A 25,700-nucleotide genomic window follows, 5' to 3' on the forward strand; every position below is an offset into this window, starting at 1 on the left:
TTTGCATTGTAAGAAAATGAACTGGAACAAATGCAAAAGGAATCACTTACTGGCAATCAGGGCAGGATGTCACTTGCCTGTTTAGGCTGGAAACATACTCAAGAGCGAAGCACAATCACAACTGTCACTTCTTATTTTGCTGTGAGCGGTGGAGCTTTTGAGTTGGTTGTAATTAAATAATGGCAATGCTAAATTAATGTAATTCGTGTTTGAATGGGCACTGGTTTTACTTTACGATCATCAATCCACTGCTTATAAAATGAACATCAGAGGAGTTTAAAATAAAGTAACACAGAGTAAATGTCATCTGCAGTCCTCTAGCCTTATTTGAGTGGAATGCCTTTCATAATAAAGTTACCTCATTGAAGGATATCTTGTTGTTTTTCATCCCCTGGGGTTGGCTCCTCCATGTTTTCCCAAAGAAGTGCTGGTGATTTCTATCAAACAGGGTCGCTCGCAGCTGGTAGGTCAGGTCTTGTTCCACCTCTGGCATCTCCTGTGACTAAAAGGGGGAGACATTCATATCAGTTAATCCACAGCCCTTAAAGATTTGGTTGTATGGAAAGGTAAAACTTTAAAATTTTCCACTTTAACTTTGCCACCTCCCCGAAAAACATTTGAATGAGTCCACCTAAACATCTTCACTCAAGATCCCAATCCTCAATTCTGCATGAGTACATCACTTAGAAAGAAACAAAATATGCATGTTAAGATTAACTGTGGTGGATTAGCTCTAACCCGAATTCAAAAGAGGATTCATAATATACCTACACTGATATTTTGTACAGGTCAACTTAATTGTATGTTTGACAAAATGTAAATGGATCATAAAGTATAGCGATGAGATACTTTTATAAGTCTTCATCATACCTTGTCTACAGTCCAAAGGTAGAAGACTAAGACTCTTTTCAACAACTTAAAACCTACACTGTATTAATATGTTCAACCATCACTGTGTTACTGCCGTTAGCAGAACTGTTACAGCTAAATCTCTACCGAGCATTTAGTGTTATCTGTGAGCTGTCACCTGCGGGAGGTGAGCTGCAGTGACCCGGCTGAGGCTGAGCTGGAAGCCGTGGGACTGGGTGAAGTGGCTATCCACAGCCAGGCGGACTGTCTGGCTAGGTGGGGGAACCAGCCGGCTTCTGTCAAACACTCCTTTCCAGCCGTCCGCCACGGTGGTTATGTCGTCTGTCTTTACCATATTAGCTAGTTAATAGAAACATTAGCACAATATTTCAAAAATACAAAATCAAAAATATAGTGACAACCGAATATTACACAGAATATTATCTTTTCCACCCGTTTAGATATTCAAACCCGCGGTCGCCATTTTGAAATCGGATTCTACCATTCGGTGCAGAGGGGTTGCTCTAGCAAATCAATAGTTTCATCAGGATAATTGTCCCGTAAAAACCTTATACAAATAGTTGGAATTATTCATAAAAGGAAGATGTTTATGTAACGAATTATTTCACCCCAAAACTGATCATATAATCAGAATTTCTCAAACTTCGTCTTTAACACACTTAACCTTTCATTTGGTATTTCCCATCGTGGTGCATCAATTGCTATGGTAATCCTCACGTTGCCATCATGGATGTATTGTGGTTGCCATGAAGGTCTGCTTTTTTTCCCCCACACCCGGAGGTGGGCAAAGACCCGCCCCTATCCTGCCTCTGATTGGCTAGTACTCGTTTATGATTAAGCATGAAGAGTGACGATTGGCTAGAGTTAGTGTAACAATATCAGGCTAAGCCAATCAGAGACAGGGTAGGGTAGAGGGAAAAAAAAGAATGCGGTAGGTCATACAAACACATTTGGCAAGTATCATATATGTGAGGAGTAACTTGCAATGTTATTGTAGTTGAAGTTAGCATGTCTGCTAACGTTAAACTGTAAAACCACAGTGTAAAACGTATTCTAATCTTGTGTTTTAAATTGGTTCTGCATGATGATTCTGATGATGAATAATGGCTCCTGAACTTTTTGCACTTTACCTCCATCACTTAAGGACAGCTGCAATAGCTTCCAGTCAACCTATCAGACTGTTGCACTGTCCTCACTTAGCTATGAAGTATTATTTTTACATTTCTACTATAATTTATACTTTGTACTAAGTACGATTTATCCACCCATATAGACAATAGCTTCTAAGATCGAACTTTTACGACCTACCTTACCTCTTACCTTTTTGAGACTCTTATTTTGAAAGTGTCTGTGCTTCTGTGTTTGGCAGTATAAATTGCATAAGGTTTTCTATAAGAGAGCCAATAATTCCCTCTTACCATGTTGAGACTTTTATTTTGAAGGTTAATTCATATCGAGATGGTGTTTGTGTGTTTCTGTCAATAATTGTGTGTGTGTGTTGAAGTATGACGCAGCTGTAGAGCTCCAAAGAAGGCTGGGTTTGGTCGTTTTGAAGACGTCTCCTCATTCATTCTCTATGGGAATTTATTCGCCTTTTACCAGCATTTACGTTGCCATGGTTACTCGAAGCGTAAGGTGGTTACTTAATCGCTAAGCGTATCTATATTGTCTGGGTTTTCTCAAAGCTGCTGGACTAGTTACGACCCGAGATTTCGATACAGAAGATGACTAAGAAGAATAAGTATGCAGAATAATAATATGCCTTCAAGGCTATTGCATTGCAGGCACATAAATAGGAAATTCCTGAAGAAACTTTGCTATTCTACAGCTCAGGAGACAAAACTGTGATTCCCATTTCAGCTTCACTTTAGTTTCTATTTTGTTTGAAATGCTGTTTCTCATATTTTTTGCTAAATTGCACTAGGATAAATAAGTGAGACACGACAACTTGAGACTTGAGGAGATTCCCTGCTGAACTCCATTCAGTGTTTTTAATGGCTCCTTTTATTCTGGTTTGTAAATGAAATTGAACGATACTAGAGCTGCTATGGAGCAACACGTGAGGCTACATGGGAAAGTGGTCTCAGACTTTTGGACACCACTGTATATAAACTAACCCTATACTGACAGGTGTTCCTAATATTTTGTCCATCCCATTTATAGGAATTACATTTGACAATATATTAGGAACACGTCTCAGTATATCCCAGTACAGTTAAACATTACCACAATCACAACCTCCACAATGACCATTAAAATAAACCAACACTTCTCAAACAGATTCAGTAAATACTGAACATTATAATCCTCATGAAGGAGGATTTACTGCAGCCCTGTTCCATTATACTGCATTAGTTTCATCCAGGTTCACCTAATACATATATATGAATTAAAACTTAAAATCAAGGACACTTACAAATGCTATAACAAATCAGCCCTTTATTTAAAGTTCAACCAATAAATTCCTTTGAACACAATGGTGATGGGATTAATGGGGCAGAAATAAGTGACTGCAGATTGCCTTAGAAAGTTTCACTGTGTAACTGGTGCTGGATGTCCTGAACAGTCCGTCTCATCTTGTAACACCACTTTGTTCCTCAAGAGGCGATGGTGAGTCACTGTAGCGCCATAAACTTATCATATAACTTACTAATAGAACTTGAGGTTCAGGTGAAACTGATTATCTCTCTCTCCACAGCTCCTCACCCTGTGATAGTGAGTCATGTGATGACTTTAGTTTTCTCAACCGATGCTCATCCATCCACAGCACATGATGTGAGCTGCAAGAATAAAAGAAAGCACAAATTACAAATTAATTCTTACAAACAGTAACAGCATTGTGCCCAATGGAAACTATTTACAACATTTTTACCAAGGAAAACAGTCAGTGTCCAGTCTTTGCACTGCAACTTTCCATCTTGGTGTTGAAGAGTTTTTAAGACCATCGTGAATGCAATTTAAGAATATAACTAAAGGAAATCAAAAGAGATTGCCGCCCGGTGGCTAACTCGCACCCCCCTTGCCTAAATGGACGACTTAGCCCCCGGTTCAAATTAGGCTCAAAATGATTTTGAGCTCATAAAGTAATGTTCACAAATAATTCCAATGTTTGTAGTTGTAAATCAAACTTTGTAAACCTGTAAAATAAATCTGCATGAAAAATTCAAGTTTGTGCACGTGAAAACAAATTGTGCTTGTGGCAAAGAGATTTGTATTTGTTAAAACATTTGAATCAAAACTGAACAAATGATCAGTGGGGAGGTTAAACAAAGACACAGGGAAAGAAGAAATGCTTTTGTGGGCGTCTGTGTGCAGAAAACTGTAAAACTCAGTGAGCAACATTCCCAGTGTGAGACACTGACAAGTACAAAGTTTGATCCATGTCACTTCAGTGTCACACTGTGGGAACTTGACCAGAGTTTTACACTTTTCTTCTCTGTATCACGACACAGATGTTGACAAATCCATTTCTTCTTTTACAGTTTCTATTCTATTGTTATTTAATATAAAACGGTTCAGCAGACTGTTTATTACAACTAAGCTGAGGGAATAATGTATTTTCAGATATCTGTGATCATCTAATCAGAGTGCTGTTTCTTTTGTCTTTTTCTCTATACTCTACAATATGATATTGATAAGATTTCTCTCTATTATAATGTTTTTTCCCATCCAGCCAAGGTCTGGATCTTTGGGGACACCTACGACCTCTTGCAGCAATCATGGAGGCCCTGCACCACCTCCACCTGCAGAGTCCACACATGAAGATCTTCTCTTCCCAAACATACACACAGTGTCTTATATGATAATATATATAATACTTCTTTGTGCAACCAGTGGAGTCACCATGATGGTCATTCGATAGAATGCAAGTTTAAGACACGTCCGCATTGGCTTAATTTTCCAGACCCGGAGTCGACGTCCATTTTTATACATCTACGATTTAAACTTAAAAGGTCCCCCATCACAGTAAACCGGATCTGTGTAAAAATGAATTAAAAAAGATATTTATAAATATTATAAAAACAGAGATTCTTGATTTCTTTGAGTGAATGTTTTTAATACTCTCTCCACCACTGTTCACAGCAGACTCTCACTGTCAGAAACCATGGCCTCGCATCAACCACTAGAGGGCAGCAGCACAGCGCCGCGCAGTCAGTCTGAAGAGGAAGAGGAAGAGGAAGCGGTAGTTACAAACTGCAGCGGTGAGATGTTCGGACTCTTCGGGAAAAGTAAACCCGTGAAAATTAGGAGTTTTAATGAAAACAGGAAGTATGGAGTTGCAGCAAAAGACCTGAAGGAGCTGCTTAAAAAAGGCTGCAAGACATTAAAGGTGAGCCCGCGTGTTTTTAACAGCTGTACCGCCCGATCTTCATCTTTCACTTCAGCGAGGAGCGAAGTTAACACTGCTGGTAAACAAAATAAACACACAGCTGTTTGTGACCAGCTCAAGCTGCTATTCATTTGTTCTCAAGAAGAAGACGTAACTTTATCTATTGAATTAACTGCAGCTCGACACAGGGCTCCTCTCTGGTGTAGTTCACGGTCAGATTCACCTTGAACTAGATGTGACCAACCTCGAAACTGAAAGATAAAGTTATCTTCACATTATGTCACATAATGTTCCTGACATGTCACAGTTCTCTGCTATTAAAATAAGATTAACTTTATTTACACACAGGAGGGAAACTGAGAATTACAGCAGCACATGAACAGGTCAGAGAGGCAGATACGTGAATACCCCAGATACATTAACAGTAAAGAACATTTTAAATATGTTGCACCTTTCAGATTAAATGAGTTTTTGTCAGTAGGAGCTATTCTATAAAAATAATAATAATAATAATAATAATAATAACTTTTATATTTATATAACACTTTTCTAAACAGTTACAAAGTGCTGTACAAACATAAAAACAAAACAAAGCAATAAAAGATGAAGAGAATTAAGGCTAAGTGTCAATTACCAAGGCAAGTGTAATTACAAAATTACAAATACTGTGTTAAAGCAATGAAATCAATAAAGCAGCCAAAAGAAAAAAAAAAACTAAAGTAGAAACCAAAGATAAAAATATTCAAATCAAGACTCAAAAGCTGCCTAAACTGGGGAAGCGAGTTTGATGATAAGGGGAGAGGCGTTCTGAGATGTAAGAAGATAACAAACCAGCCAGAGTCTTATAAGTGATTAAAAGTATTTTAAAATGGATCCTAAAAGACACAGGTGGCCAATGTAAGGAGGATCAAATGGGTGTAATATGATCCAGCAGAATCTAGCAGGAGTCTAGCTGCAGCCTTTTGTATGAGACAATCATCTGCTCGTCTAGTCTCCTGTGTGTGAACACAAGATAAATAAATCCATTTAATCAGAGCAGACTCTGTCACAGGAAACATTTAATCTAAAAAAAACCCCATAAGATAATTAGATAATCACTGTATTCTGTCATCATGTGTCTCCACATCGTCTGCACACTGTAAAAATAAAAAATAAATAGTGCTTTCCCACGTCTGGGCAGGATTGTGTTACACAGGCATCACAGTATATACAGTGTTCATATAATATTGTATGTATAACTTAAATAAATACATTTTAGAAGCAAAGTCAAGACGTACCTCTTTGGCTGGCTTTTAATTCAATTTTATTTATTTATCTTTCTATTTATTAATATATTTTAAGCAGATGTCATTTTATTCTATGATTATTTTCTGGATTATTTTTATGAATACCCTATTTTTATCTCTGGTTATTTATTTCTTCTTTTATTTCTGGTTTTACTTTCTTCCAAACATCTCCTCTCTTTTAGCATTTTATTATTTTATCCTTCCTATTTTATCTTCACTTTTATTTGACTTTTAATATCCTCCCTTTTATTTCTGGTTTTACTCCCTTTAATACATCTCCTCTGTTTTAGTATTTTATCTTTATCACTCTATCATTATCTTTGCTTTCCAGTCTTCAGTGTTTCCTCAATGTAAATTTATACATTTTGGCATGAATATAAATAACATCCATTATGATTATTTTATTATTATGTCGTCCATATTTCCAGTTGCCACTTCCTGTTGCACATGTTTGTTTGTATTCTGATGGGACAACAGTGACGGAGGAATTCTTCCAGACTCTGCCGGACCACACCGAACTCGTTCTCCTCTATGGGGAGCAGACGTGGAGCGGGGGTAGGTGAAACAACACATAAAATAAATCAACAGAAATGGTTCTCTCTCTTATACTTGATACCTGATTTCAGTTGTGCATGACATCGGTGAGTTACTGGACACAGACCGACACGCCGACGCTATCATCGAAGCAGCGAAGGGGCTCCTGTCTGACGAGGAGTCACCGAAGAGGCGTAAGATCCTGAGTGACCTGCTGCTGAACCTGGACGACAGGTCTGAGCTGGAGAGCAGAGAGGAGGACGAGGAGTGGTTCAGAGGTAGAGTCACCGCCGCCATGACAACAACATGATATCTGCTAAGTTTCTGGTTATAGCAATAAAACTGTTCTTGTTTTAAGGGAGATCCTTTTTACATTAAAGTGAGGTATTCAAATGTAGGTTTCTCAGTTTCAGCAGCAGATTCTGAACAGATTACCGCAACCACAGCAGAGAGTTTTGGAGATAAAACTGCCAACTTCACTAAAACAGTCACCTCCTTCAGTTGTTGCCATGTTTAAGTTAAAATACGAACTTCTAAAGGAAGATGGGAAACTGTATCTCATCAGCTAACAGCGAGTCATCAATGCCCCCGAGAGGATCAGATGTTTGACTGCAGTGACTCTGCTCTGCAGCAACACCGAAGACAAACTTCACATTTCTGGCTGTTTTTCCAGAAAGGCAGAGTTTGTTGCAACAGATTGCTTTTCATACTGTGAGGTGTAATGAACATCCCGGCTTTAGGATTTAACTCTTGAGACATTTGGTTCTTCAAGGTGATGGAAAATGTGAGTGTTTCATTTCAGGCGTCGAAGCTCGATTCAAGACAAAGTCCGCCTACATGAAGTCCAACTGTGAGAGCAGGATACGAGGTTACATGAAGGAGGTAGGTCTACGAACTGACGCTCATCTCCGCGGGTCTCAGGTGTCTGACATGATATCTAACGGATTGTTTGTTTGTGTTTTGTTCTCAGGTGGACGCCGCCACCAAAACCATCCAGAAAGCTAAAGTCAGGGCCGAGTTCTTGAAAACATCAAAGTCCCTGGTGGAAATGCTGAAAGCTGCCAGATACAACGGCTCTTACTTTGACAGGACTGAGACAGAGCCGGCTCGCCTCTGCACTCAGGAGGGATGGTTCACCTGCCAGGTACCACAGGACGTACTGTAGACCACCAGACCAAACTGACGAGTGATTCTGAAAGAGCGGGAGCAGCTTTTTAACATATTTACACCTTCCTCTTCCTCAGGGATCATTTGACCTGGACGTGTGCAAGTCCCTCCACTCCATCAACCCATACGGCAGCCGGGAGAGCAGGATCCTCTTCAGCACCTGGAACCTGGACCACAGGTCGGACGCTTCAGCTGAGTCACGAAGGAGCAATCTAAAACTATATTATATATATCCAGAGGTGGAAAAAGTTTACAGCTCCATCACTGAAGTCAGAGTTTAGATCCTCCAGGTCAAATATTTCTCAGTCAGATTTTTACTGGAGAACTTGGTTTTAAAATACTGAAGTATTCAAAAGTACATTTTTTATGTTCTGTACTGTTTCCACATTTACAGAACCTAATGACTCTGAAACAACCTGCTGACTGACTGTTGAACCTGTAGAAAATGATCACAGACTGTAGACATGGACATGAAAACACATTGAATCAACAAAAGGAGCCATTGTTGTTTTCACATTTCTTATTGTTTTTAGTCAGTGATGAAGTCTGGTCATAGCAAACATTTCAAACTAAATGAATCTTTATTTGTAAACCTTCAAACACAGACTTCAGATCAGACCATGGTCTCTGTGAAGAACCTTCTGCCTCATAGTCTATCGCATTTTTTCAAAATAAAATCAAATCTATTCCACTGACTTAAGGCTCTGCTTCAAAGTAAGAGCGCTTCGTAGAAATGTAGTGGAGTCAAAAGTCACAAGTTTCTTAAGAAAATACTCAAGTAAAGAACATATTGGAGTTTCTCACATATCGCACATTTTCTGAACATGAAAAGTATAATTCATTCTTCATAACTGTCATTTCTTCTCAGTGCACAGCTGAAATTTCAGTAGTTTAATTTCATAATGTATAGAATTCACTTTTGTGCATTTTACATCATGCACATTATCATGTCTTAGTTTTTCTGTTTGTTTTTGGTTATTCTGCAAAACTCAAGGCTGTTTTTCATACATGTCTTTTCGCATATTACAGTAAGTATTTGAATGTGAACTTAAAACATCTGCACAAGGACGTTAAGTTTAAACCAAACACTATTCTAATGACTCAAATGTCTTGTGCATAAGGAAGCTAGTTCTTGAACAAACCCAACATTTCTTCTTCTTCTTGGGTCCAGGATAGAAAAGAAGAGGACGGTCATTCCCGCTCTGCTGGACGCTCTGCAAAATCACAAGGCAGCCGACGTCAACCTGACCTACTTCTACCGCCTGCTGTTCACCAGGGAAAACCTGAAGCTGGTTCACATCGTGTGCCACAAGAAGGGAGCTCACAACCTGCAGTGTGACGCCAAGAAGGTTTTTGAACGAGCCAGCGAGGCCAACAAGAGAAACCAGCCGACCAACGGCAAGAAGAGGCGCTTGAAGTGAATATTTTTTTATTAATTAATTTGTATTTACAGAAGCCGAGAAAAGGGCCTACTCACAAATATTTATTTTTAATCCTGTTATCTCAGGATAAAGCTAGACTTAAAGAGATATTATCAAGAGAAAATTATTTTTTGCTATCCTGTAATGAGATAATTATCCTGTTATCTCAAGATAACGAGATATTATCAGGATAAAACGATTTTTTATTATCCCGAGCTAAGGAGATAATTATCCGGAGAAAATAATTTTGACTGAACCTCATGGGATAAAAAAAATGGCCTCTCTCAGCTTCTGTATGTATGAGCTGTGACTACATTATGTCTTACACTGATGAACCATGTGAATATCTCCACTGTAGCAATAAGGTGACGTCACCTTTTTATTTGTACCTCATGGAGTAAATACTCAGAGTTGAAACCATGAAAAATGTTTATTTATTCTTTGTGTTGGCTGGTGATTAAAATCGCATGAGCTGATTACAATGACTGTTTCCTGTACAAGGCATTCGCTCAGTCACAAAGTTGCATAGAAGAATATGAAAAGCATTTTACATAAATAAGGCAGTAAAAATATATAAAACATTTGCTTGGACGGCCAGAACAAAAAACTCGAGTACAACGACTGTGACTCTGATTTAGACGAGAAACCTCAAGGTTTTTTGTTTTGTTTTTTTGTTTTTTAAACTATAAATTTTTCATTTGTAATTTTGTCATTTTTTTGCAAATATAAACCCAACAGGAACCATGTCAGGGAAAATGATTAGCTGCATTGATTATTGATATGTGTACATATATATACAGGAATATTAGACACTTGGTGAATAAGAAAACTACAGACATGAGATTTGTGATATTAAATGAGCTCATGTTGACACTGTTGACGTGTGTGTTCCCTCCTTCATCACACGAAATCTTTTCTTACGCTGCTTTTATCAACGCGTGACTTTTACATTTAGAATTTCAGACCTTTTTAATTTGGAGATTTGTGAGGAAAAAATAAACAGTTTTAATGTTTGTGACTTTAGTCCAGCACTGTATTTGGTATTTCTCAAAGTTGATCTCAAGCATCTCATGTTCTGGGGACTGATTGGTCGATATAAAGTGCTGTCATCACACCGTCAAGGTTAAGTCCTGTTACAACTGAAACCGGGGAGGTGTGAGCATAAATTTAACAATAAATAATTAAACAATCACTCCTCCATTTGTTCCTCACAGGTGTCCATATTAATCTCATTACTGCAGCTGTTTAAAACATCAGCCCGATGTTATGGGTGGAAAACAAATTTGGCTTTTTTGTGCAATTTCCAAGTTTAAAGAACAAGAACTAAACTGTTTACAAAGTCATAATTACCAGTGGTGAACTCGAACACGTTCAGCACATTAGACGAGGACTGATTGAACGCCGTGTTTCATTTGGCTGATTTTTTTCCTAAGTGCCGCTGAGAGGTTTTACGTCTTTCCTCAGACGTCACTGTGAGTCCTCAGCAGTCATCAGTGCAGTTACTCATCTCTAAGTGCCTCCTCTGTCGTCCTGCTGCACGCTGCAGAAGTCCACCTCCTCTTCGTCGCTGTCCTCTCGTGCGAAGTAATGTCGCCGCCTGTTCTCCCGGTGGGCGCGAGCAGAAGTCGCTGACGGTCTCTGAGGAAAGTCCTGTAGCATAAAGAGTTCATTGTGGAGTTAATTCGGCATTTCGTCAATTTCGACCTGGAAATAAATCGAACTGTTAAACTGTCAAGATTTATTTCAGTGTCTGAACCTCAACGAGATCAGGGTTTAATTCTTTCATGTCTCTGTTGTTTCTCGTTACGCTTAATTCTTAAAAGCAAAGATCATTTTTAGTGCCTTCAGTCTGATGTGGAGAACATAACAAATCCAGCCAGTGTTTTTATAGAGTAAAATGTCAGTTTAATGATGCAACACATGGTTTTCCTTTCTGCACCTTTACCTTTGTTTTGTAGTTTTTTTGAATAAGTGATTTTAATTCATCCTAAAAAGGCACAAACAGCAGTTGACAAAACAATCTCAATGCCCACTTACACACTTCCTCTGGAGCTTTTGACCAAATGACACACACTTCATCAGCAGATTGAGCACTTATTCAAACGTTGCCTCTCTTCTGTCTTTTATTGCTTTGTTTTGATTTGATGTTTGTACAGCACTTTGTTACTTTGTTTTGAAAAGTGCTATATAAATAAAAAGTTATTATTATTTATAAATATCGTTGGTAGAACATATTTCCATACCAGGGTCTGAGCTGAGATCTGAACGTCACAGACGCATGTGATGAAATAATATTATGGTAAATATACACAAGTATATAGAATATTTACTTGACAGATGAGAGAGCTGCTTTAATGATGTTTAGCCTCTTTCACACTGGCCGTCAGCACAGAACAATTTCCTCTACAAAAACTGGTTTCATTTTATTTCTATTTTATTTATTTATTAATATATTTTCAGCTGTTTTACTGGTGTGTCCTTTTGTTCTATGATTATTTTCTGGACTGTTTTCCGTTTAATACCTTACTTTTATTTCTGGTTATTTAGTTTATTTCTACTTTTATCATTAACTGGTTTTACTCACTTCCAAACATCTCCTCTCTTTTAACATTTTATTATTCTATCTTCACCATCTTGTTTCATTTTTATTTGATTTTTAATATCCCACCGTTTATTTCTGGTTTTACTCACTTTAATAAATCTCCTCTGTTTTAGTGTTTTATTATTTTATCACTATGGTTTTCTTTGCTCTCCAGTCTTCAGCATTTCCTAAGTTCTTGTTATTATTGTCTTATTTTTATTGTCTTTATTTATTTATGTGTGTGTGTGTGTGTGTGTGTGTGTGTGTGTGTGTGTGAGAATGAAGTGTTAACCACTTTGTGTTAAATTGTTTGTATGAAGTCCTATACAAATCAAGTCTGATTGATTGATTGATTGATTGATTGATTGATGGATGCAACAGGTTATCCAGTTACTGTGGTAAACCAAGCTGCCTCACCTGTACAGCGTCCAGGTTTCCAAAGAACTGCTCCACAGGGAGAATCTGGTTGCTGTCGTCGTCTGGAAAGATGTTTTTGCCGGTTTCTTCATAATCCATCTCCTCCCGCTCCTGTTTGTCCTGGAAGCCGTTCACTCTGCTGCAGCCGTCAACGTCCAGCCCCGTCCTCAGCTCGTTCTCTTTGCCCTCTGGTCCCTCGAGCTCCGGTGACGCCGAGCACCTCCTCCTGCCCGCAGACTGGTGACATTCACAGCTGATGCGAGACCGTCCCTCCACAGGGTCGGCCGCTGTACCGGAGCCACTGACTCCTGATTCGCTCTCAGCTGCCGAGTGCGTCTTTGAACTTTTCACACATCTCCTCCTGGCAGCAGACGCCTGCGACACACAGTGAAAGACCAGGGTTAAGATGACGCTGTATTTACTAATAATCAATATCCTTTGATTCTATATGTATCAGTGAAGGAGAAGACATCAAACATGGACTTTTTATAAACTGTGTAAAGAAAAATACCATTTAACTCAACTCGTTTAACAGCAGCACACCACTGCTGTCTTTATCTAGTGATACAAACCTTTCTGGAGCTTTTGACCTCAGAGGTGATCTTCCTCTTTCTGGGCTTCAGGCTGCTGTCGAGTTGACCAGGCATCTGCAAAGACACACAATGTGATTTGTTGGATCCCTTATGGCAAAACTAAATTATAGCAGTGAGTTAATGAAAACAACTGTTTAATTCTCGGGGGGGGGGGGCTGGCTCCTAATAAGCTACGATTAAGCTAAATGTTTTCACTGATCTTAGCGACATCACACGCCAAGTTGTTTTTCCAAAACACAGCTCTGTAAAAGAGTTGGTTCACTTCAATTTATTGCACTTTTTTCTTTATGTGATCCAGTTTTAAGAGCTTCAGGATGTTGGAAGTATTTTACACATGTGATCTCCACATGGCGTGTCGACAGTTTGCGTGCACTATAAATGGCTGCCTCAGGTAATCTTCGTCACGTCGGTTGAGAAAGTCAGGAGGAGAGGAAAAAGGACAAACAAATCTCCTGTCCTTCACTAAAAGCAGTGGGAAATATGTGCTGGGTTGAGATGAATCAGTGTTAGTTAAAAGAAGAGATGGCAGAAGAGCAGCCGGTCGAGTGACGTGCTGTGACAGAACAGACCAATGGCGGCATGCAATCTCTGACAGATAAAATTCCTACATCAAAGATTGTTCTGTATGATATGGCTGCCCTCTCGACAAGACAATCATTTTGTTTGTTTCTGAACGTAAGCTTCACTTTCAACTTGATGTGTGATAATCTGAGAATGTGTTTCAAATTGTGAGATGTCATTTTTTTCCATCTAACATAAATATTCACTCTAATGCTTGAAATCTGTGGGATGTTTTCGGCCTCCACTCTTCACAACTTTCACTAAACTATACACACTTTGAGTGATAAATGATAGCGATTGGTTTAACTGTATTCAGATTACACAATGTCAATGTTCTTTTAAACTTTGCAGCTGCAGCAATGAGCGGAAGTCAGTTTCCAAATGGCTACTAATGGGGAATGTGTATTTAGACGGTACAGTTTGTGCATTTGCTTAGTATGTTTTAGTTGTGTAAATTCTAGTCTGTGTGCACACTCTCAAATGCATTGATTTGCATTTTATTTTAATTTATTCGCACACATAAAACATTACAAATACATTCTATATCATTTTTTTTAATGGAGAGAATGTGCAGATGAGGCAAGAAACCCATCCAGGGTTTACGTTAAACCTCACCTTAATGTAAAATAATAACATCATAAAAAATGAGAAAGAAAGAAAGAAAGAAAGAAAGAAAACCACAATATATACAGTGTATATACAGTATACAGTACATACAGTTACTGCAACTTTTACACTTTCTTTTGGAATTTTATGGTCAATAAACGTCAAATTTTAATTATTTTGACTATAGTTACAATCAAAGGGAACATATGTGGATGGATTATCACAGACAGGTATATGTCAAGGTTTAGTCAGGATACTGTTTTCAAACCATTTCAATAGTGTGACCCACTGCCCCATTGTAGAGACTGGGTCAAATTTGTGGTCATTCATTACATTTGGAAAAAGTGTAGTAAGGAACCATCCATGTTATTTTCAGGCAATTTACGTCAAAGAAAACCATATTTCTTATATAAAAACATTTGAAAACGAGACCAGAACCAACCAGTGAGAGAAAGAAAATAAAAATACATAAAGCAATGTTTCTGTCAACACATTCTACCCTGATACTTGTATATATTTATATACATATATATATTTTACACCTATTTAAGGGCCCACTAAGCTGTTTGAAATCCCAACAACGCCCCTGTATCCTCCGCTGACCAAACTCCTCCCAAAATACTGGGAAATTAAACGTCACGTTACTCCTCAGCCATGAGTCCAGACCTCCATTAACTCTTCATCCCACTCACGTTAAATTAAAACCTTTTAGCTATGCCGAACTGAAGCTCATGACCGACAGCTCACATTTCAACTGTTTAAACAACACCACATCTCCAGCAACGTAGCCGAACTTAATTAATAATAATAAAAATCCAGACGCAGCGTCGTTAAACGAGCTGCAACTGTAAACGAGACGTTTACAACATAAACAACTAAAAGTCACATGCCGGGAGAATTACTTCACCTCTGGTTGTAGTTACAGTGTCACAATCTTTGCTAGCTCGCTAAAGCTAGCAAAACATTAAAACGACATATCAACTAACTACAAGCTAGTAAAGCTAGTAAAGCTAGCAAAACAGCTACGAGCTACCACTAACTAATTCACTACTAGCTGCCTGTTAGTTTGCTCAGCTAAACACTTACCTTGTGAATCATTTGCCGGCGTAATGCTTCCGTTTTACGGCGAGTCAGTTACTAAAAGTTTCGACTCCCTTGTTCGTTATTAGCTTAAAAATTACAGCTAGCTATAAACAGTGGTGGTAATTTAACGATGAGTGTCGTCGCTGGCTCAGCAACGTCTGTCAGCCCGGGGGAGACTCGGCTTATTTCCTGCCGGAGAGGTTCACTCATAGGTCAGACTGTTCACCAGGACGTCCCCCGAACCGCAGCGTTAACCACAGTCCCAGCTAACACCAAACAGGAAGATACTGTGACTGCCGATGTGTTTACAGCGGTACCTGGCCTGTGGTAGGTGCTATTTTTTATGGTAAAATTATTTAATTGCAACTTTTAACGTATCTGTAAATCAAATGTAAAAGACAATTTAACAAAATAATCGAGGTTAGCGTGTAGGAACGCCCAGCTAAATGTCAGATTGTGTTTTTAATTTATTATTTCTACTCGAATATTTTAACTGTTAACTATTTTTTGACATTTAATAAACTTTGTGCATCCCGGTGTTAATCCTTGTAAAAATGTCCATGAATTTATTTTGAAGGCCAACTTCCGCTCACAGTTGGTGCAGCTAGTTTAGCTCATCGGGATCAGTTGGACTTTCAAATTAAAAAAATAAATTGCGTTTGTTTGTGCCGGTGTACATTTATTTAAAGTTAGGAGTGTAGTTTGGATTTAATTCGTTCATGTGAGATGGTAAAGGAGGAGGGAGGCGCGCGGGGGTGGCAAAAAAAAGTGTAATTCCAAGAAATGTCCACAAGATGGCGCCAGACGCGTTTCAAAGCCACCAAACCTGCTCTCTGGACCAAGGACTGTGGGCTATATAAAAAGGTCTGGACGCATATGAACAACATGTTTGGTGACAGTCTTATCTTTTAGATTCTATTTCAGTTTGTTCTGTATATGAACAATAGGAATGAGCATTATTTTTTAATTTCCCTTTGTTTTTTGGTGACATTCCTTTAGGATAACTCATTATATGCTTTTCCTTTGTTCCACCTGCAGATCGATTTAAGTTGAAAAACACAGCACTTTCTCAACAAGATACTGTACTGTTTCTGATGTAATGTCATATCGGCATGGAATATTTTATTATTATTTGTGTGAATCTTGTTTTTGTCCTGTATCCACAGTGGAAAGTTTTTGTTTATGCCTTCACATCATTTATATATTTTCTTTAAAGATGTTTTCGTTGGTATATCTTTGATTATATGAGATAAATAACAGCTAATGTTTTTGTATTAATCTTATTTTGTATTAGTCAAATTCATTAGCCTAAATGTACATTTTGCATATAGACTCCTCTCTTTTTCGAGATGTTTTCCAGATTGTTATGGCTTTGAAAACAATGCTCTTATGTATAAGTTGTGGTGTTGGCTGTGTGTGTTATAGCCTATTTATTACGCGTATTCTGCTGTGCACTTTTTGTTTTATATGTTGCATTTGCCTTTGTTTGTAAGTCTGAATAAGTCGTTTATAGACATATTCAATGTGTAATATTTCATTAAACCTTTTTAATAAAAATCATTATTTAATGTTTAATGTTATTTCTGTATCTTTAAATTGTATTTGATATCTGATCAAATCATCTAGCCTGACACTGTTTTAACAAACTGTTGGGTCTTAATAATGTGGGGGGAAATAGGTGTGTGAGAAATGGGAAACCTGCTGGTCCCAGATCAGTGTGTTTCATCAGGGGGAGGAGATTTTTTTTTTTCTCTTTTTTTTTGGGTGAGAAAGACGTGTCCTGCAGCAGATCTCCAATCAGTCTGTAGGAACAGCCCGGGGACATGCAGCCTATCCCACATCGTCTGCCCGCACAGAAACTCCATGTGTGACTTCACTGAGCGCCACCATGGGCAAAAGGGGCCCCGGGGCCACTTCGGTGTCAGCGCGCTCACGCAGCCGAGGACGCAGCCTCTGGTGTCCAGATGAGAAGGCGCGGCGGCGGTGGATTCACCAAGGACGCATCACAGTTGTGAAACACTATGAAGGCAGAAGGTGCAGCATCTGAAGCTCTCCGGGCGCCGCACTGAGAGCCATGGATCACTTTTTCCGGAGGAAGCGGGTCGGTCTGCTGAAGCCGCTGCTGAGTCTGTCTCTGGTCTTTGCGTCTTTTCTGATGATCCACAAGCTGAAGCTGTCGGAGAAGGACGGGGTGGGGGGGAAACACACGAGGGAGCCCGGCTGGTGCGGCTCCGAGTGCTTTTCATTTAAGAAGGGGGTCGTGAAAACCAGTTTGGGGAGCTCGGACTCTTCGGTGCTCAACAACGATTTGGATGCGCAACGGGTTTCCAACGGGACTCCGGCTTCCTGGGATGCGCAGGTTCTGAACTGCAGCGAGGACGCGTCGGTGAGGAGCCAGGACTGGTTCCGGCGCCTGGACCCGAGATTTCACCAGTTCGTGCTGCACAGACACTGCAGGTACTTCCCCATGCTCATCAACCACCCGGAGAAATGCACGGACGGAGAGGTGCACCTCCTCATGGTGGTCAAGTCCGTCATTGAGCAGCACGACCGGCGCGAGGCCGTGCGTAAAACCTGGGGGAAGGAGCACACAGTGGATGGGAAGAGAATCAAAACGCTATTTCTTCTGGGAAGCCCGACGACCGGGAAAGACACCAAGAACCTCCAGAAACTGATCGAGTACGAGGACCGGATCTACGGGGACATCCTGCAGTGGGACTTCATGGACACCTTCTTCAACCTGACCCTGAAGGAGGTCAACTTCCTCAAGTGGTTCGACATTTACTGCTCCGGAGTCCACTTCATCTTCAAGGGAGACGATGATGTTTTCGTGAACACGCACAACCTGATGGAGCTGATCGGCTTCAAAGTGGAGGAGCGCAAGTACGCCGAGTTGTTTGTGGGGGACACCATCTCCAAGGCGATCCCGATCCGAAACCGCCAGAGCAAATACTACATCCCCAAAGAGCTGTACGATAAACCTTACCCCCCCTACGTGGGCGGCGGGGGGTTTCTGATGTCCTCCCCGCTGGCCAGGAGGCTCTTCGTGGTCTCGGAGGACCTGGAGTTGTACCCCATCGACGACGTGTTTCTGGGGATGTGCCTGCAGAAGCTCCACCTGGCCCCAGAGCTTCACCCGGGCTTCAGGACCTTCGGCATCACCCGGCGCAGGGTGAGCCCCATGAACAGCGAGCCCTGCTTTTACAAAAACCTCATAGTGGTGCACAAGCTCAGCGCGCACGAGCTGCTCCGGATGTGGAGCGTGGTGCACAACGAGGAGCTGGTGTGCGCGCAAAGGACCTCCATATGATATTAGTAGTCTTTATGAAATGACCAAAGCTGAACTGATACGGTCTGTGTTGATCATGTATTGATCACGTATTGATCATGATGATTGTTTGACATTTCACATGTAGTTGAGGGAGGGGAGGGGGGTGATCACCCAGCAAACAACCCCATACACAAATGTAATATATGTACATATATTGACTTTCCATAAATGAAATATATGTACACATAAAACAAAAAGATAAATGTAAAATTATAAATGAAACTTACTAGAAATTAGACATATGTTAAATAAATGCATCCATATTGGGATATATAATAAAATATATTCTACAATATAAAAATCCAACGTATAGATATTTTTAATATATGTATATATATATATATATAGAAATTTTACTATAGGAATTTCATATATGTCATAAACTTATATCTTCGTATATCAAGAGGATGTATACATGTGAGTAATATATCCCCTTATAGGAGACATATATGACCACATCACTCTTGATATGGGGACATATATGTCATATATTACATTTCTGTATGGGCTAAATATGAATAATACATATGATAAATAAATAAAAAAAATATATATATCTATAATTTTCTATATGTTAAATTCAACTGTATACTACGAGCAGGTTGGATTTCCTCTCCACTACCTTGATTTACCATTTAGTGAAACCACTACCACACAGCTCCACAGTGTAAGAGCTGAAGGGAGGAGGTTTCTGGGTTTCAGATTCTTGGTGCCATTTCAGATCGGAGTCTCGTGCGGTCCACACGTCTTCACCTGAGATCCGGTGCTCTTATGGTTGTCATGGTTTTTGTGCATTTACATAAAAACTTGACTTGTTGATTTTATTGTCATTTTCTAACTCCAGGATTTCAAAGACTCACAGCTGAGATCAGACAGGTTCGTCCGTAGTTGAGTGATTATTTTGTAGAGTACTGAAATTGTAAAAATGATCAAATGGTATGAATTTGTTAAGTTAATATATTGTTATTTCATAGTACTTTCTATGTGTTAAGTGTTACTCAATTGTGTGTGATTTTTCAGAGACAGGCCAAAAACCAAAGAAATTAAAGGGCTGTAAAACTGTAGATTTATGTATGATAGTGTAAATAAAACTGGATCTTTGTCAACTTTGTAATTACAACGTGAATGTTGAAGCCTTTGATTCATACCTGTGTGTCAACACCTGGAGGACAACACAGAGTAAGATCACTGCTTCGAGACCTGCAGCCTGTAAAGTCAACACGTGATGGATTCTGTTAGTTTCACCTGGTTTCTAGAACAGAGGCTGTTGGAGCTGCTGACCATCGGAAACCTCCTCAGCTTAACGAAGCTTTATTTAAACAAATACAGATACATTTTGCAGAAAAAATATTCTTTTAATGCCAAAATTATTCAGAAAATACAGACGACTGTGCACATAAAAAACACAATGAAACATCCACTGTTGTGATAGACCTCAATATGGAAGCATGTTAAAGCTCATGTGATGGATTGGGAAGTTAAAAACCAAATTGTTTAGTTGTTTGTCCACTAATAAGACAGTTATTAGAGAATTTGCCAAATTAATATCACAATTTGTGTATAAAAAAACACAGAGAAGTTTCTGTTAGTTCAGATTCACAGATGTGGGTTTTTTTTGGCTGTAGATGAATCACACATATATTACAATCAACACTGTCATAATACTGTGTAGTACAATAGAAGTAATAAAATTATAGTTATAATAATAATAATAACTATAATTATTGCGTGTAACTGTCTTAGTTCTTAACCTTGAGATAAAAATCAGTTTAAAGCCACTGAAACGCTTGAAAAAATAGGTGCTACACAAATTCTGCTATAAACTACATTCATCTCCATCCTACTCCTTTTTATCTGTTTTAATAATTCTGTTAAGTTAAAAGATTTACGTCGTCACTCTCACTGGACTTGTTCAGCATATAAAACTGTGCCATCTCCAGATTGTCAACAGGCTTTAAAGAGGAAGAATAAATAAAGTCCATTCTGAACTACAAACTCAGCGCTGACGCATCATCCCTTTGGCAAAGTGCTACTTTACTTCCTATATATAATTTATTTAAGAAAAGTAATGAAAAGAAAAATGTAAACAGGTGGCTAATGGCTTTAGGGTTGAAGCAGTGTATGCTGGGAAGTCACAGAGGGAGGGAACATCTTCTGCTTGTAGCTAAACTCCTCTCATCGCTGCTTCCACGAGGAGAGGAGTGTTTCCAGGTGTCAGTCAGTGTCACCGTCTCCTGATTAGATTCAGATTAACTGGAGAATTGATTGATACAACACTGGTCGTCGATGGGAAGCTCTGAACCTCATCACATCGTGATCATGAGTATGTTTTAGTTTTATTTACATCCTCGATATTTCTGGAGAATTTGTGGTGTACATGTTTTGACCAACACGCTGACATGCTTAAAATTTTACTCTTGTAAAGAAATTTATCGGGCACACCGCTCTTTCTCAGCATCACAATTTATTGATTTACGAAGGTCGAGAGAGACCGAAAGGTTCGTATGATCAATAAATTGTGATGCTGAGCAGAAGAGCAGCGTGACAGACGTTCTTCTTTTCATCGAGCAAATTGACCATAACATTTTACACACGAAGGTTTAGTTTACTAGCGAGTGAAAACAGTTTCATCATGTCTCCTGTGACTCTGGAGGAGCCTGAGAAAATAACCCTGATGATGTCATGATGATGTCATCGAGGTTATCTCAGCTTGGGCTCGTATGGACGACACATTTAAAGCCCACTTTGCAAACTGAGGGCGTGGAGTTTGTATTTCCCAGACAAGAAGATGTTGCATCATGGGAAATGTAGGATCCAGTGTTTAGTTGACCCATTTAAAAGCTGCAGCTTTAATTTGACCTTTTGTCTCTTTTGAGTCCCCCACCAAACTAAATCAATGGACGACCCCTTTAAGCTGCACAGTTCCCCCTCTCCACACGGCAGAGAGTGACCAGATATTCTGTGAGGAGATGTCAGTGAACAGCACACAGTACGATCACGTTCACAAGCCCAGCAGGTGTGTGTGTCTCCGTCTCTGACTGTGTAAATATAGTAAATCTACAGTGTGTGAATAAGTGAATATAAAACCATGTGGTCAGTTTGTACGTGAGCTAATGAGACAGGTGTTTTCCCTTTTTGGTTAATGTTTTTAAAAAAAAAAAAAAAAAGGTTTCAAACACAAATCTGTGCTGACCTTTAAAATCCTGTTGCATATGTCAGTGAAAACACGTGAAACCGATCATGTTTGTTCTCTACCAGTGTCTGTATGCGGGAACATGGGAGCAGGAACATGTGGAAGTGTGGTGGTGGGGTTACTGCAGGGATGTCCCCGCCCCCCTCCCGAAGTGCTGTGAACCTGGTTCAGCGCTTCCCTGGTGTATGTCCTCTGGCCAGGGGGGCCAGGGCTGGGATCCGGCTGCCTCTGCCAAGAGGTCTGCTCCTGGCCCCCACCGACCAGGCCTGCTTCAGCTTAGATCCACCGACAGCCCTGCCTGGAGACACACACACACACACACACACACACACACACACACACACACACACACACACACACACACACACACACACACACACACACACACAACTTTAACACCGATGAAACCTGTGTTTTCACGTGTTGTTTACCGCTAAACAAAGCCGCCTGCATGACCTGTGATGCGTGCATAAAGGGGAAGGTGTCAGAAGCTCGTGGCGAGGAGAGGTTATCTCTATTGATGTACAGTTAGGTCACATCACACGGCTTCCTTTCAATATGTACTACAGTAAACTAATAACTGCGTTCTGTCAGAACAAGATGGCTGACGGAACGGAAAACAGACGCTCGACTTAATGTCACTGTATAATACTCCATTTATATTATATTTATACTCAAGTATAAATATGAAATAATTAGCAGCTGGTTCAGTTATTAACAGTCAACTTACAACCACCATCATTGTGAAACGTCAAACACAAACTCCCACTACATCAGCTTCTGAATTAAATCTGCCACTATTATTACAGCACATGCCTCCATCTGTGCTCCGAGGCAGGAAACCATAGTGGAAAAGCTGCAACATAAAATCTCGCCAACGAGCATAGGCACTTTCTATAGCTCTCACACTAAGCGTTGGGGAGGTGGGTGTGAGCGGAGGGTGTATGAATGCTTTACCTTGTGCTGGCTGGGTTCTCTGGGACACCGCAGTCCTGCGTGAGTTTTGTTTACAGCCCTCCCTGCCCATGAGGTGAGCCTTCCAGGCCTGGAACAGGGACAAAGTAGCTCAGTGAGTCCAGTCCGCTCCCTGGTACCTGCTCGACTGGGACGACCACGGGTGACTGTAGGCCCAGTCAAGGCCCGAATGGCCGCCCTCCCTCCCACTAACACTGCAGTCTTTCATTGGGTCTGTGCTCAGAGCTCTGGCAGCAGAGTGTGACTTTCTGTGAGTTTGTTCTTCACTGCATTTTAAGGGTGTGTGAGGCGACAGACTGCATGTTGTGAATTGGACTCTGGTCGTGGGTTGGGAAGGTTGAAAATGGCTGACAGGCAAAGCACTAAAAAAATCTTCATGTTTAATCATTATTGATTCTCAGGAAACAGGATTTTCACAACAAGTGAGTAATTAGCATCATTAATTCAGGCTGAATGTGTTGTGTTTTGCACGCTGGTTGCACCTGCACTTTTACTACTAAAAGACAAAATATCTGGTGGGAAAGAGGCCGATTTGACATTCAATCAAATAATGTGGGGAAACTACGGTGGCCCTGAGAGCTCAAAGCACCGCAGCTTAAGAAAACACATGCACACAGACAAAACACAAACAAACTCAGAGAACCTGTGCTTAGGACTTCGCCTTCATGGTTCGCGCTCTACCAGGTGAGCCACCGGGGCGTTCCACAACACTTCCTGTTGTGTTGTGAGTATTTGTGTTTGTCAAATTGATGAAGATGTTTCCTGAAGTTGTTTGTGTTTTGTCTGTTTGCATGTGTTTCATTCAGCTGCAGTGGGTTGAGCTCTCAGGGCCACCGTAGAAAGTGATGTACATCTGACCACACCCTAAACAGTGATATACACAAAATACATTACAAACTGTAGACGAGTGAAGAGCGGCAAAACGGACCATAGCTTATATGATTGTTACTTCTACGTATCAGGTAGTTTATTATACTTTACTCCTGATTCGGCCAATCAGAAATCAGGAGCAACATTATTAAATTTACACTCATACATAATCAAAAACAAATGCTCCTCTCCTAGACTATCTTCCTGGTGATCTCATTGACCTATTGCAGAAGGGGCGCCCAAACATTGTCTTCACAAATAAGTCATAGCCATTTTTTTATTTTATATATATATATATATATATAATATATATAATATATTTTATTTATATTTTATTTATCTATTTATTCTTATTTCTGTATATTGTGTATTTTGTTTTTTTCATCCCTTTGACATGATAATAATATAAACAAGATTGTTTATGATAATGTAATGATAACAATATGATTCTGATAATTCATACGATGCAACCCATGCATGTTCATTTAATTCTGTTTTGCAATTTGCCAATGTCTGTACCTTTGTTTGCTCTTTGTTTGACTGTGTGAAAAATTTATAAAATATTATTAAAAAAGGCCACACACAAACAGGGACACTCGTTTCATTTCCGCTGCTGCTGCAAACTGGGATGGACCTGGACCGTGATGGGACAGGTGCTGGTCAGACTGGAGGAGTGGCTCATTGAAAGACGAGTGGCATGACTCATTAGACTCCACAGTGACAGAGAGGGAACAGAAGAACGAATGAAAGGCGACACTGTCGTTACATCTTGTCGAGAGCCAGAGAATCTTGTAAAACCTCGTTGTCCATTTTAAACTTCTCCATCGCACAAGAGGTGGACGGACACTAAAGATTAGTGGCGGATGAGCGGCCTCCAGGGCGCTGAAACAGGAGCACTGTTTACTTATGCAAGAGGAGAACGCACTATTCTTCCTATGGTTGTGTTATGTAATATAAAACAGTGAGATTATATTCAGTGAGTGCTCAAATTTTGGACATTTGACATTTCCTAAATCACACATCATTGTACCTGTTGTTTAAGTCCTAAATCCTAGAGGGCAACCTTTTCCTGTTACACACCTGAGGAAAACTGACACTACTGCTGGAAGCTGACCCTTTAACAACAAGAGAATAAGTCATTTTTTCCCCCACTGTTTATAATTTTTGTGAAAAGATAAGAGATCATTATATTGAACCATAGTTTTCTACGACTATCTATAAACAGCTCATTTCTAATGATTTTAGTCTATTTCTTTTTTACATTTGCTGCCAAACTTAATTTCGTTGTGTTTTTAATTCAGTGACAATAAAGAATATATCCGTCTAATCGGAGCATTTTAGTCTGTGCTTCTCTTTAAACTGGGAGGAATGTGAAGCATGTGACGTGGCATTTACTTCATCTTGAGACAAATGAAACAGCCCATTAAGAACAAAGACTTCTCCTCCTTTGAAGTCTCTAAAAGACCAACAATGGTGGAGTTTTACCTCAACACCTGTTTGCTCCTCAAGCCCTGACATTAGATGCTTTCTGGATTCTGTGTTGATATGAAAGAGGAAAATTGGAAAAGACTTCCAGCTTCTTTTTCCCTTTTTACATAAATGTGACGTGCGTAAACCCCTGGCCATTGTTTCACGAGAAAAACACAGAGCTGCATGTCTATAATCTCACCTCCTCTCCAGGCATGAAGTTGTTGTGACACAAAGGACAGTGGTTGGAGCCTTTACCGGAGATGGGGCCTGAAACAGAAACACGACACCTTTAAACTGCCAGTTATACAATTACAGAGAAGGTCCCCGAAACACTCCAGAGAGAACGAAGAATCGATGAAATTACACGACTGAAGGAAAATAGTTTTAAATACACAAATGACCTCGGAGGAGT

At 39.8% G+C, this 25,700-nt stretch overlaps 5 protein-coding genes across 6 annotated transcripts in view; 2 read left to right on the plus strand and 3 right to left on the minus strand.

The window, feature by feature from the left end:
- The window catches only part of nphp4 (nephronophthisis 4), a 163,856-nt gene extending 162,259 nt beyond the window's left edge, over nt 1-1,597 (minus strand). Inside the window, 3 exon segments of the mRNA XM_056385157.1 lie at nt 359-502; nt 1,028-1,209; nt 1,535-1,597. Of these exon segments, the coding sequence (XP_056241132.1) occupies nt 359-502; nt 1,028-1,209; nt 1,535-1,565 (357 nt within the window). The 5' untranslated portion in view covers nt 1,566-1,597.
- A 3,441-nt stretch (nt 1,598-5,038) lies between these two features.
- Nucleotides 5,039-10,486, plus strand: dffb (DNA fragmentation factor, beta polypeptide (caspase-activated DNase)). The gene is made up of 7 exons (XM_056384370.1): nt 5,039-5,200; nt 6,915-7,041; nt 7,113-7,298; nt 7,823-7,902; nt 7,991-8,164; nt 8,265-8,365; nt 9,359-10,486. The coding sequence occupies exons 1-7, from the start codon at nt 5,078-5,080 to the stop codon at nt 9,606-9,608; spliced, it is 1,041 nt and encodes a 346-aa protein (XP_056240345.1). The 5' UTR covers nt 5,039-5,077; the 3' UTR covers nt 9,609-10,486.
- Nucleotides 10,020-15,724, minus strand: c9h1orf174 (chromosome 9 C1orf174 homolog). The gene is made up of 4 exons (XM_056384372.1): nt 15,453-15,724; nt 13,179-13,253; nt 12,607-12,981; nt 10,020-11,258 (listed from the first exon to the last, which is right to left on the minus strand). Exons 1-4 carry the CDS (start codon nt 15,462-15,464, stop codon nt 11,118-11,120), a joined length of 603 nt encoding a protein of 200 aa, XP_056240347.1. The 5' UTR covers nt 15,465-15,724; the 3' UTR covers nt 10,020-11,117.
- A 1,500-nt stretch (nt 15,725-17,224) lies between these two features.
- On the plus strand, nt 17,225-19,900 carry b3gnt7l (UDP-GlcNAc:betaGal beta-1,3-N-acetylglucosaminyltransferase 7, like). Its single transcript, XM_056384369.1, has one exon. The coding sequence runs from the start codon at nt 17,524-17,526 to the stop codon at nt 18,757-18,759; it is 1,236 nt and encodes a 411-aa protein (XP_056240344.1). The 5' UTR covers nt 17,225-17,523; the 3' UTR covers nt 18,760-19,900.
- A 1,197-nt stretch (nt 19,901-21,097) lies between these two features.
- Nucleotides 21,098-25,700, minus strand: part of cep104 (centrosomal protein 104) — a 32,813-nt gene continuing 28,210 nt past the window's right edge. For both annotated transcript variants that reach the window (XM_056384368.1, XM_056384367.1), the window contains 3 exons: nt 25,488-25,555; nt 22,931-23,018; nt 21,098-22,271 (listed from right to left, as the gene is read on the minus strand). In XM_056384368.1, coding sequence (XP_056240343.1) covers nt 22,141-22,271; nt 22,931-23,018; nt 25,488-25,555 — 287 coding nt within the window. In that variant the 3' untranslated portion in view covers nt 21,098-22,140. The remainder of the gene's footprint in view (nt 22,272-22,930; nt 23,019-25,487; nt 25,556-25,700) is intronic.

This window comes from Seriola aureovittata, chromosome 9 (assembly GCF_021018895.1).
Source record: "Seriola aureovittata isolate HTS-2021-v1 ecotype China chromosome 9, ASM2101889v1, whole genome shotgun sequence".
Taxonomy (NCBI): domain Eukaryota; kingdom Metazoa; phylum Chordata; class Actinopteri; order Carangiformes; family Carangidae; genus Seriola; species Seriola aureovittata.